The sequence below is a fragment of the Leptidea sinapis genome, chromosome 41 (genome assembly GCF_905404315.1).
Source record: "Leptidea sinapis chromosome 41, ilLepSina1.1, whole genome shotgun sequence".
In the NCBI taxonomy this organism is placed as follows: Eukaryota; Metazoa; Arthropoda; class Insecta; order Lepidoptera; family Pieridae; genus Leptidea; species Leptidea sinapis.
Genome location: NC_066305.1, coordinates 2019266 through 2031389, shown reverse-complemented (window position 1 = coordinate 2031389; position 12124 = coordinate 2019266). Strand labels below are relative to the sequence as shown.

The 12124-nt window shown below is 36.5% G+C and overlaps 1 protein-coding gene across 1 annotated transcript; it reads left to right on the top strand.

The window, feature by feature from the left end:
• Nucleotides 1–3475: 3475 nt before the first annotated feature.
• Nucleotides 3476–6426, top strand: LOC126976537 (methyltransferase-like protein). The gene is made up of 4 exons (XM_050824929.1): nt 3476–3631; nt 3850–4002; nt 4533–4940; nt 6087–6426. Exons 1-4 carry the CDS (start codon nt 3552–3554, stop codon nt 6397–6399), a joined length of 954 nt encoding a protein of 317 aa, XP_050680886.1. The 5' UTR covers nt 3476–3551; the 3' UTR covers nt 6400–6426.
• Nucleotides 6427–12124: the final 5698 nt, after the last annotated feature.

Sequence of the window (12124 nt, the reverse complement as noted above, 5' to 3'; positions counted from 1 at the left end):
ATAACTAAGCAAGTGCAAATTTTGATTGTATAACAGCTAACTAGCTACCTATGCAAAACCTAGGTTTATGGTTGTCTTATTAAGATTCTCAGTTTTCCACATAAATTTCAACGTAGAGCTATTTCGTTTGTGGGAAGTCGTTAATGACCCGAAGAATCGTTTTTATGATGTTTGCTTTGATCACAGAAAAGCATCAAACGTCGTTTATGGCGCTATAACATCGAATCGGGTAACGAATTCGAATAACGCTACGTGTTTATATTTGTGATTAGATATTAAAGTATATGTAAGCATATTATACTAATATACCAACATGGTATCTAATTGGAAAGCGCTCAAATAAAAGTACTCAAATATCTTTTTAAATACGGCTATGGCGTATGACTTCACTTGTACTTCCAATCTTATGTGAGTCACAGAATGGGCTAAATTTGGGCATGTTTTTTAACCCTTAACGGCCGTTTTCAATCTCTAGTTACGGATTCATTGCTGTCACCGTTTAATAATGTTAATAAGGTGTTATCTATCCATAGTTATGTCCAATATAGTTACAGCCCAATGCTTATGTCGATAGGTTTTTGAAAGATAAGTAAACGTAAAAGGATAGATTTGTTTTACCTCTAGTAAGTTAAAAGTAAGGATACGTAGGTTATTGAAAACGGCCGTAGATCGTTAACTACGATGGTTGCCTTAGTATTGGGATACTGGTTCTAGAAATCTTGAGCGATTGCTAATTGGACCTCTGGAAGACAAAGCCCAATTGGCTAAGAAGAAACTAGGAATCATCAGTGTAGTGAGATGATACAGTCTACTTTGTAGATCTCTATAGAATGCAGGTCTACTGTGGTATCTCTAGTCTCATGCACCCCAGTATCAAGTCGAAGCATTTAACTTTACGCAGAGCTCCCCGAATTATCAAGGATCCAGTACTGTGACTGACTTTGAAGAACAGTTTTCAAGGACCTTTCTTGCGCGTACAAACTATAGAATGAGCTTACTTTTGGTTAAAGAAAAGCGCGTAAGCTGTCCCGTAGATATAAAATGTTCATTATTTTCATAATTCATTAGATATGTACCCATAGTTTTTGTTACCTAGAAATTTCATCAAAAAAAATCTTATTGTTATTTTATTAGCAGATTGGTTTTATTTCTTGTTAATGGTGACTAATTATTTGTCCCCCCATGTGAATTGCAGTCTGTGACAGCTGGCTGAAGTTAGCAAGAGCAGCCTTACAACGTCTTGAGTGCCTGCCTGTTCTAAAAGGGTAAGCTGAAAACTGCTCGCCGATTTTGATGACGTGCTTAAATTTCGCTCGAGCGGTATGCCGTATAAAGAATCTGGCAACACGTTTCCTTTATAAAACTTTGAGGTTCGGTTCCTTTATGCTTAGCCTTGTGATGCAACCCAAGTTCGATGACAAAAAAATTGTTATCCTATTCATAATAACATTTATTCAACAACAGAATAGGTAAAAGAAATATACATACTGTCGGCTGTCGGCAACTTCTTTTTAACTAAGTAACTTTAAAAAAAATCGAATTTTAAATCACTTTTAATTCTTTCTACTACTTATATTCTGTACTTTTGTTGCAAAACTTTGACATAACTATGAAACAGACGTTGTGAAGAGGTTTTTGATAAATAATTCACAATAATCTTCATAAGTAACTTTTTTTGAGGAGTGTTATCAATACGCGGCTCAGTAAATGATTCAGGAGTAACAGGCGGAGCACACGAACCTCTTGATATTGATGGTTGATCTACAGCTGGTTGAAGGTTTCAAAGGAAAGGTCGAAGCTTTCTTTGTGAGTCTTTTATCTTATTTCTGTCTTACTTTGATGATATCTGCAAGTAAAAAACAGATAATAGATAAGTACCTATACAATAAAATATTTTTGTAAAAAATATGTAATACTTAAGATTTATATTTGTGACAGTTGAACTAGTAGTTTACAAATAAATAAAACAGTTTCAATATCAAAATAACATAAAAATAATAATTTGGTATGTCAGTTTATTTACTTCCGGTACCTAATCTCTGAAACGACCAAAACAATTTTAATGAGACCTTCCAGTGAAATCATAACTAAACTGTAACAAAGAAAAATCCTTTATTTTCAACAGGCTAACGAGCAATTCAAATGTTATAGGTACCTTTTGTAAATAAGTAGGGTAACTTTTGAATATGGTCAGCACGGCATCTCTGCAAAGAACCTTTTCTTTTTTGAAACAAACAACAATTTGAATCAAAATGATTTAAGCTAAGCCGAGAATGTTTTGAAGGCTGCCAATTCTTTCTCTATAAAGCCGTCACCCAGACATATTTAAATTTTTCCGCCGGGAACATACAAAAAAAATAATCAATATAATTTAATTTAAAAGACCCCGGACAGGTGTACAAGTACTACCCTCTACTGACGTGCGTTGCGATTGTATTGGTCATGAAAAAAAATTTATGGATTCTAGAAATAAGTGTAAATTGAATAATTGTAGGAAACTTACCTCTTGGTTCTGTAAAAAGTGTATAGTGTCGTTATGCCATAATAAAAACAACCAGTGTTTCGCATTAATTCATGCCTAGGTATATCTGATTTCTTTATGGCCTTAATGCCTGAAGTATCAAAATTGATACCTGTTTTTTTTCTAAATAAATATATAAAATAAATATTGTAATTTTACTAACTATTTTTTCCTTCCTCTAGACCTTCAAGCAAAACAGTAATATTTAAAATAAACCACTTTCGTAAATCAGGCTATTAAGGGTTAATGATAACCGTTTTTTTCGATTTCGAAGCACTTACTGTATAGTACGATGTTCATCGTATCGATACCAAATTTGTGACGCATAGGTTAGAAAAGTCAAGGTTCTATACAGCTCAAGTTCTATACAGATCAACTAATTGTTCTATTCTATTCTTTATATTGTGGCTTTTGTGGAAAGGTCACCACGACTGAGCCAATGTCAGGTTGAGGTAGGCTACCAAGTAATGAGTAAAGGTACGGTGATGAAGAGCATTCCAGTTTTAACGGTAATGATCAGTGTTTATATACAACAGTTTTAACTTAAATCTGAAACAAATATACCAGCTGTTAGTAAAATTAGAAATTACTTAAAAAAACACATACACATATTACAATATATAAATATGTATAAGCGTAAGTTCATATATGCGTAAGTTCATGTTGCAGAAGATACTCAAGCGCATAATTTAGGCGATTTATTGATTCTTCTAATGACTTTTCAGAGCTGTACAAAGTAATGTCGTCTGCATACTGCAATATTTGACAGAAGGAGACAGTACTATCAAGGTCCTAAGAATATAAGTTGTGTAGAAGAGGGCTAAGAACTGAACCTTGAGGTAATTGATAATTGCTCTGAGGCTGAAGTTGACAAATGACAAAATGATAATATGATTTGACATTTTCAATATCATTGTCAAATGTCAAATGGCAATTTATCTTTGCGAGGGTTATGTTTACATTTCATAAAAAAATATTTTTGTAATTATTTCGCTTATTAAGGTTAAAGGTATTGAAAAAGATTATTTAAATGGACGAAAATGATAAACGACCACAATTTGGAAATAGAGTATTAGAAAATGTTGATGAAGTGTTTAAACATAACGCATGGTACTGTCTTGCATAATGTCCTAAGATATTGTAAAAGTTCTACTGCTCATAGCCTGAATTTTTTAGAAAAAACTAGGCATAGAAAAAAGCCCCAAGGTGGATCACGTTATTTAAGGAATCCTAAAGATTTGTACCTTTTCAATGCATGGTACATAGTTGTAACTAGTTTCTATTTTGACTTCTCTGTAAGTTTTATAATTTCATTTATTATATTTTAGGGATAACGTTCAGTGGGATGAGGAACAAGAAAAGGCCGCTCAGGAGAAAGTCAAACAAAATTCTGCTGTAACATTTTCGGAGGATATTCTGAATGATCTGAGCCACAATGCTGACAAACATTGGGATGCTTTTTATGATATTCATCAAAATAGGTAAGCTTATTCTAATTCTGTTTGTCATACTTATTACATTTTGTAAACTTAGTTTTAAATAGTATTAATAAGTAGTAGTAATAAGTCTAACTGTGGCACACTCAACATCTTTTTATAGTATTATTTTAATTGGTTAATTTCATTTCTGTATTTTGGCATATTTACATGATTGGTTATCATATATATTTTATCAAGTGAAATAAAAAACAAGTGATAATTCTAATAGTGTAATTTTAAGTACTTCAAACAAAACTTCTGTTAATGGTTTACAAAATGTAAAGAATCCAGCTGAATATTATGTGTTGGAACTTTCTACAAGAATGTTGACTAGTTACGATAATTCAATATAGATAATTCAATTTATTTAAAGCAAATAAATTGAATTATCAGATATTTATTTTCCACATTCAAAATGTTACTGTGCTCGTACTGTAGTTTATTTGAATATATTCCCTTATTACTCAGGTGTTACTTATTTAAATATTACCTATAATTTTTTGTTTCTACAATAAATTAAATTAATATTTCAGATTTTTTAAGGACCGACACTGGCTCTTTACCGAGTTCCCCGAGTTAGCCCCAGATAATACAACGGCACCTGTAAGGGTATTTTGTCACGAAAATACTACCACAACAGAAAGCAAAGCTTATTACAATAAAGATGCAAATGTCAAAAGATATATCTTCGAAGTTGGTTGTGGTGTCGGCAATACAATTTTTCCAATTTTACAATATAGCCAGGACCCGAATTTATTTATATATGGATGTGATTTCTCTGCAAAAGCAATTGAAATAATGAAAGACAATGAGATGTATGACACTAGGAGATGTGAAGTATTTGTTTTGGATGCTACAAGAGATTGGACAGTTCCGTTTCCAGAAAACTCTATTGATATAATTGTACTTATATTTGTACTTTCAGCTATTGATCCATCAAAGTAAGTAAATAATGTATACTTTATTATAAAATCTTTTTCTTTGTATAGAAGCATGATAAGTAGCCTGTGGGGTCACTGGGTGGTAAATGTCATAACTAGCCATGCCTTTTTAACAAATTATAAGTAGAACTTACTTATCAATAAGGTCTTTCTCTTGCTAATCCCATCATCATCAATGTACAACTTTATACTTTATATTATTTAACCTAACTACTCCTTTGTTTAAAAAATAAAATAGCAATTACTATAATTAAAAAAATATATATTTAAATAAGATTTGTGTGTTAAAAATATTTGTTTATTAACATAACTTCACTCCTCTAATGGAAAGCCATTCCATCCTGTATTTTCCATTAATTTCTGTCTAGCAATTTATTTTCACTTTTTGGCACTCTCTAATTCAGTTCATCCTACGGTAGAATAGTAGGTAGCTGGTTTCTGGCAATCATGCTCCACTTTTACAAAGCCATGCCAGTGGGAGGCTCTTCTGCACAGGATGCCACCTAGATTATGGGTACGACAACGGCGCCTATTTCTGCTGTGAAGCAGTAATGTGAAGACATTACTGTGTTTCGGTCTGAAGAACGCCGTAGCGAGTGAAATTACTGGGAATTTGAGACTTAACATCTTATGTCTAAAGGTCTAGAGCACAGTTGTAGTGCCACTCAACATTTTTGGGGGTTTTCAAGAATCCTGAGTGGCACTGCAATGCAATGGGCAGGGTGCATCAATTACCATCAGCTGAACATCCTGCTCGTCTCATCCCTTACTTTCATAAAAAAAATGCATAACATAAAAGGTCCTGTCAGTAACTACTGTCTAAGTTCTTTAGTCCTCCATCTTTGCTCATAGTTCCTACCATGAGTTTGTTTTGGTTATCTTTTGTTAGTGACCATGTCTGTATGTTAGAACTGGAGGGTGCATGCTTGGATTGGACTTGGTGTTTATTTAAAGTTTTACATTTATATTTTGTTTTAATGCATTCATAGATAATTACTCCATAAATTATTAAAATTTAAAACACATGCATTGTTTTTATTTTGAAAATGCAAATGTAAAATTTTTGTCTGGGTAGAAAGAACAGTACAGTATATTTAATGCTTTATTCAAATAAAATTCACAAAAATTTCACAAATGTGTTTCCAGAATGAAATTCGTCATAGAAAATATATACAAATACCTAAAACCGGGTGGCTTGGTAGTATTTCGAGACTATGGAAAATATGACTTAGCACAACTTCGCTTCAAACAAGGCAGGTGTATTTCCGATAACTTTTATGCTCGGGGAGATAAAACAATGGTGTACTTCTTCACCCAAGAAGAGATTGGCAGTATGTTTAAAAGTGCTGGTTTTGTGGAAGAACAGAATTTAATTGATAGAAGATTACAAGTGAACAGAGGAAAAATGTTGACAATGTATAGAGTCTGGATACAAGCTAAATACAGAAAACCCTTATGAGTAAGATTATATTATTATGAAAATAAAGTGTATTATTATTGAGAAAAAGCATGAATATATTTTTTACACAAATAAAATTTGAAAAGAAAATATTATATATCATAGATTATGACTGATGTGGGGCTTGAACCCAAGACTTCTCACATTCCGTTTAAGTTCTCTCCCAACTAAGCTAACCATTCGACTGACGTAACATCATAAAATCTTGTATGTGTATTATTAAATTTAATTTTATATGTGTATTAACCCCAGAAGTGAGAAGTGAAAGAGGGTTATCACTTAAAAATATAAGAAATTGTTTAGATTAGCAAGAGTGATGTCTCAAGTCAATTTCCTAATTTACTAATATTGGGGTAGATCAGGGTTATCAACTGTAAATGAAGCCACAACCTGAGAGTTGAACAAAGCATACAAGATTTTATGACGATACTTCACTCGAACGGTAAGCTCAGTTGGGAGAGCACTCGCACGGAACGCGAGAGGTTGTGGGTTCGAATCCCGCATAGTTCATAAAATTTTGTTTTCAAATTTTATTTGTGTATTAATCCCTAAGTGAGGGTTATCACTTACTCATTAATATATATGGCAATCTGCAGTGAAGTGTGTCAAACTTTATTTTGTAACTTGCGCCTTTTTCTGCCGTGAAGCAGTAATGTGTAAGCATTATTGTGTTTTGGAAGCATGCTGTAACTCCTTCGAGCTTCAAGTTCTACGCAAAATATGGTATTTTATCGTAAACATAAGCATATTTGGAAAATCTACAATCTCAAATAAATCAAAATCTACCTGACATTAATAGTCCAAAATTTGTTCAGTGAAAAATCTTGTTTTTTTTTATAAGTTAATACTAACAATATAGGCCATGCTGCCTGAAATAAATAACTTTATAATTAAGTTATTAAGTTTTTTTTATGGAAAAGGAGGACAAACGAGCGTACGGGTCACCTGGTGTTACCTAGTGATACCTTACCTACCTACCTAGTGATCACCGCCGCCCACATTCTCTTGCAACACCAGAGGAATCACAGGAGCTTTGCCGGCCTTGAAGGAAGGTGAACGCGCTTTTCTTGAAGGTACCCATGTCGTATCGTCCCGGAAACACCGCACAAGGAAGTTCATTCCACAGCTTTGTAGTACGTGGACGAAAGCTCTTTAAAAACCGCACTGTGGAGGACCGCCACACATCTAGATGGTGGGGATCCACCTAGTTGCCCAGATATTATTACAGTGATATACAAAAATTATAAACATAATATATAAATAGGTTATTATAAATTCTATTTGCTTTCTTGATCTAGGTGTCCAGTTTTGTATACTTAGGTAAAATAACAATATCAGCCCGGACTCTTACATCACCCTGTTAAAATAGGATCAAACTTTTTATATAAGACTGATTAAAATTCTTTTGAATTCCAAACTTCCCTAAAACGTGACAATAAAAATTAATATACACGAAAACCTGACTAGTTTCTTAGAAGAACATTTTATGTAAAATCAAAATGTGTGGACCTTAATTTTTTTGTCATTTCAGGGATATGAAATTTAAGTACCTACTTTTTAAATAATTTAAACGTTACCTTGTCAAACGTGAAAACCCTCTTTTTACATCCGATGGCAAAGGAAAATGAATGTGATCCCAAGCCATTAGATATCTTAGTAGATCATTTTTGCCGACTTCAAATAGGAGGAGTTTCTCAATTCGTCGGTATGTTTGTTACCTCAGAACTTACGACTGGGTGAACCGATTGTGATAATTCATTATATTTCACTAGAATTGATTAATTAATTAGATTGTATAAAAATACGCAATTATTTTTAAACTTTTTAGTACATATTACTTATACTTAACTATTGTTTTGGAATAGTGTCTTTGAAGTCGGTTGTTTTTTGTTATTTTTGATTTTGATTTTTTGTGAATCCGAAGTACACTAACTAATCATTTGCCTAATATCGTATATATTTTTAATAGATCCAAAGAGAATTTAATTGAAAATGATTGATGAAAAAAAGTGACTGTACTAAAAAGTGCTTATTATATCTATTGTTTTGGAATAGTGGATATGAAATCTGTTGTGTTTTTGTTAAAAAAAAAATCAAATATAAAACTCTCCTATCACTGGCCAAAAGCCAGGTATCTAAACCATACGGTCTGGTATGTGCTACCCAATGAAATAAACTAAAAAATATTACAAAAAAAATCAATAAAACATAGAAAACTAACACATATATTATATTTTACTAGCGACCAGGCCCAGAAGGCTTGGCATGGAGAGCATAGAACCATTATAAGGCACCTACTTACTTTTAATAGGGGAAAAGGTTTTCGAGGTGATAACATCTCATGGGAGGGTAAACTGGTTTGCAACGTTACGCGTTACGGCGCGAGTCTGTCTGGCTTCCCTTTCTCTCACGCATACGGTAGCGGTAGGCAGGCTCCTCCTCTCTCACTCTAACCAATTATTACTTTTATAGGATAAAATAATGATACTAATAATGTAACACAAAATTCTAATGTAGGTAATTTACATATTATAATAAATATTTTATTATCAATAAAATATTTTTAAACTGCCTCTTATTATGCATTACTACTACAACTGCTGTGGTACTACTTATCAAATTTAACCGTCATGTAAACTTAAGGACCACCACCTTCACCAGTGGGAGGCTCCTTTGCACAGGATGCCGGCTAGAGTATGCGTACCACAAGGGCGCCTATTTCTGCCGTGAGCCAATAATGTGTAAGCATTACTGTGTTTCGGTACGAAGGGCGCCGTAGCCAGTGAATACACTGGGCAAATGAGACTTGACATCTTAGGTCTCAAGGTGACGAGTGCATTTGTAGTGCTGCTCAGAATTTTTGAGTTTTTCTTAATCTTGAGCGGTACTGCATTGTACTGGGCATGGCGTATCAATTACCATCAGTTGAACGTCTTGCTCGTCTCGTCCCATATTTTCATATAAGAAAAAGAAGGACGGACGCACGCACAATATGAGGGCTATATTAGGTTTTTTTCCTTTTGGGGTATGAAGCCCTAAAACAATAAATTAAATACGTACACAAAAACGTTCGCAATTACCATGTCATTACGACCTAGAGATATACAAAGAGAATAGATAATATTTACTGGTTTTCATCACCTATTTTCAATTTTTTTTGACTTAGTATGTGACTCAATGCTTGTACTCAGTTTACCTATTTGCAAAAGATTAAAATTATCATTGTGTGTTTTGATTACCTATTTTTTTATTATTATATTCAATAATAAAACGGAAAAAATATTAAGTAAACAACGGTAATTTAAAAAACTCGACTGCTATTCTGTGAAATTTGTAACTGAAAAAACCCTAAAACAAGAAAGTCGACATACCGATTGCACTTAAATTAAGAGTTAAGAATCCCCAAAGTTGCTAAGGCCATGCTTATAAACTTGAAATCCATAGAAAAAAAAAACAATTTAGACCATAAATAATAGTCTTTAGGCCTTTTAAGAAGCTTAGTGCAAACGGGCACTCGCAAATTATAGAACAGGAATTTTTAGCAGTCGGGACCCCTTCTAGAAAGTCAGCCGTCTAGTCAGCAGAATGGAGTGATCTGTAATATAATATAGGTAGGTATGTGCTCTCATTGCACTAAGCCTCCATTTCCAGAATGAATCCTGCGCTGCCCTCATCCAACCTGTATTAGTGGTCTTGACCAGATCATCAGTCCATCTTGTAGGACTATCAACACTGCGACTTCCAGTATGTCGTCGCCATGCGAGAATTTTACTGCCCCAACGGCCTGTCCGTCGAGCTATGCCCCAGCCTACAACCACTTAAGTTTCGCAATCATCGGGCTATGAATGTGACTTTGGTTCTCCTCATTTCTGATTCAATCTTCCCTCTGAGCAACTATGAGCTTTCTCATGCGGTCCATAACAAGATACCAATATGCGTTCCGTAAGTCATCAACATACACAGGTTAAGATCCTTTGTCTTGAGACGCTGTGGTATTTGAGGCTAGAAGATTTTAAGGAGTTTATCGAACACTGCCCATTCAAGTTGGAGTTCAAAAGGATTTTACCGCCCTTTTTGAATAACAGCACCACCATACTTCTGTGCCAAAAGCCAGTCATTGAAAAGCTACTGCAGGATCTTAAGCACAGGAGTACCACAAGCTCTGCCCTGTGCTGCCCCGGGGCGTAAAAAGAATAGGGTAGTCCCAGGTCCAAGGGTGTCGTAAGAGGCGACTACGGGCTTTTTGAAAGTGGGAGAGTCACGCTGCTGTCTTATGACGTCAGCACAATCGGGCCAGACTCGTCCGGGTTACTTACCACACTCGCACAGAATACCGGGGTGAAGTAGCGGCCTAGTGCCGCTATGTTTCGCATAGGTTAGTGTCGAGGACCGGAGGCCGTTCCCCCCCGTCCTCCCCTCCCCCCCCCCCCCCAACAAAATATGAGAGCGGTCCTAAAAAAGAAATTACCCCAGGAGGGTACCGGCTCTTGTAGAGCCGGAGAATCCCTCCCCGATACAGTACCGCGTATGTCACAGGACAAACAGGGCAGCAACACCACGGCACCCCGCTCCACGCTTAATGTGGACTTTTGTAACATCCGGGGAATTCACTCCAACTTAAACGCCGTCCACCACCACCTTGAGACGGCGCAGCCGGCCTTGTGTTTCCTTACGGAGACGCAGATATCTCGACCTAGCGATACGTCATATTTAACGTAACCCGGGTACAAAATTGAGCATAATTTCATGCCTCATGCCGGGGTATGTGTGTACGTTAGGGAGGATATCTGCTGTCGCCGTCTCGGCAATTTTGAGGGTAGGGGCCTGTCTACTCTCTGGCTCCGCGTAGATTTAGAGGACCGCGTCCGCATCTATGCGTGTGTCTACAGGTCCCATAGTGGTAACGCAGAAACGGATCACCTCATGGGCTGCGTTCAAGCGGCATTTGATGACGTGCTTGCTCAGATCCCCTCCGCTGAAATCGTAGTCTTGGGTGATTTCAACGGGCACAATGCCGTATGGCTTGGATCACGTACCACAGACTACGCAGGGCGATCTCTGCATAATTTTGCATTGGCGTATGGTCTGTCCCAATTGGTTGAGTCGCCGACGCGGCTTCCGGATGTGGATAGCCACATGCCGTCCTTATTAGATCTTCTGCTGACTACACATCCCGATGGTTACCAGGTCTCTGTCGACGCCCCTCTCGGAACGTCCGACCATTGCGTGGTCAGGAGTGTAGTGCCTATCCGACGCCAACGTCGCAGACCACCAGCGACCCGCCGCGTTTGGCACTACAAGTCAGCAGATTGGGATAGGATGCGTTCCTTTTTTGCATCCTACCCTTGGGGCAGGGTTTGTTTCCCTTCGGATGATCCTAGTGCCTGCGCCGTTGCAGTAGCCGATGTGATGCTGCAGGGCATGGATATTTTTATACCAAGCTCTGTAGTACCGATCGGTGGCAGATCACAGCCCTGGTTCGATGCGTCAGTTAAAGCAGCATCTGACTGCAAAAAACAGGCGTATCGAACTTGGGTTGCGGCGCTGGGCTCAAAGGATCCGAACTGCAAAGTTCTGAAGAGGAAATATAACCGTGCCTCCAGATTTTTTAAGCGGCAAATCGCCCGTGCGAAATCGAAGCACGTCGTCAAAATTGGCGAGCAGCTTTCCAGTTACCCGACCGGAACACGCAAGTTCTGGTCGTTGTCGAAAGCTGCTCTTGGTA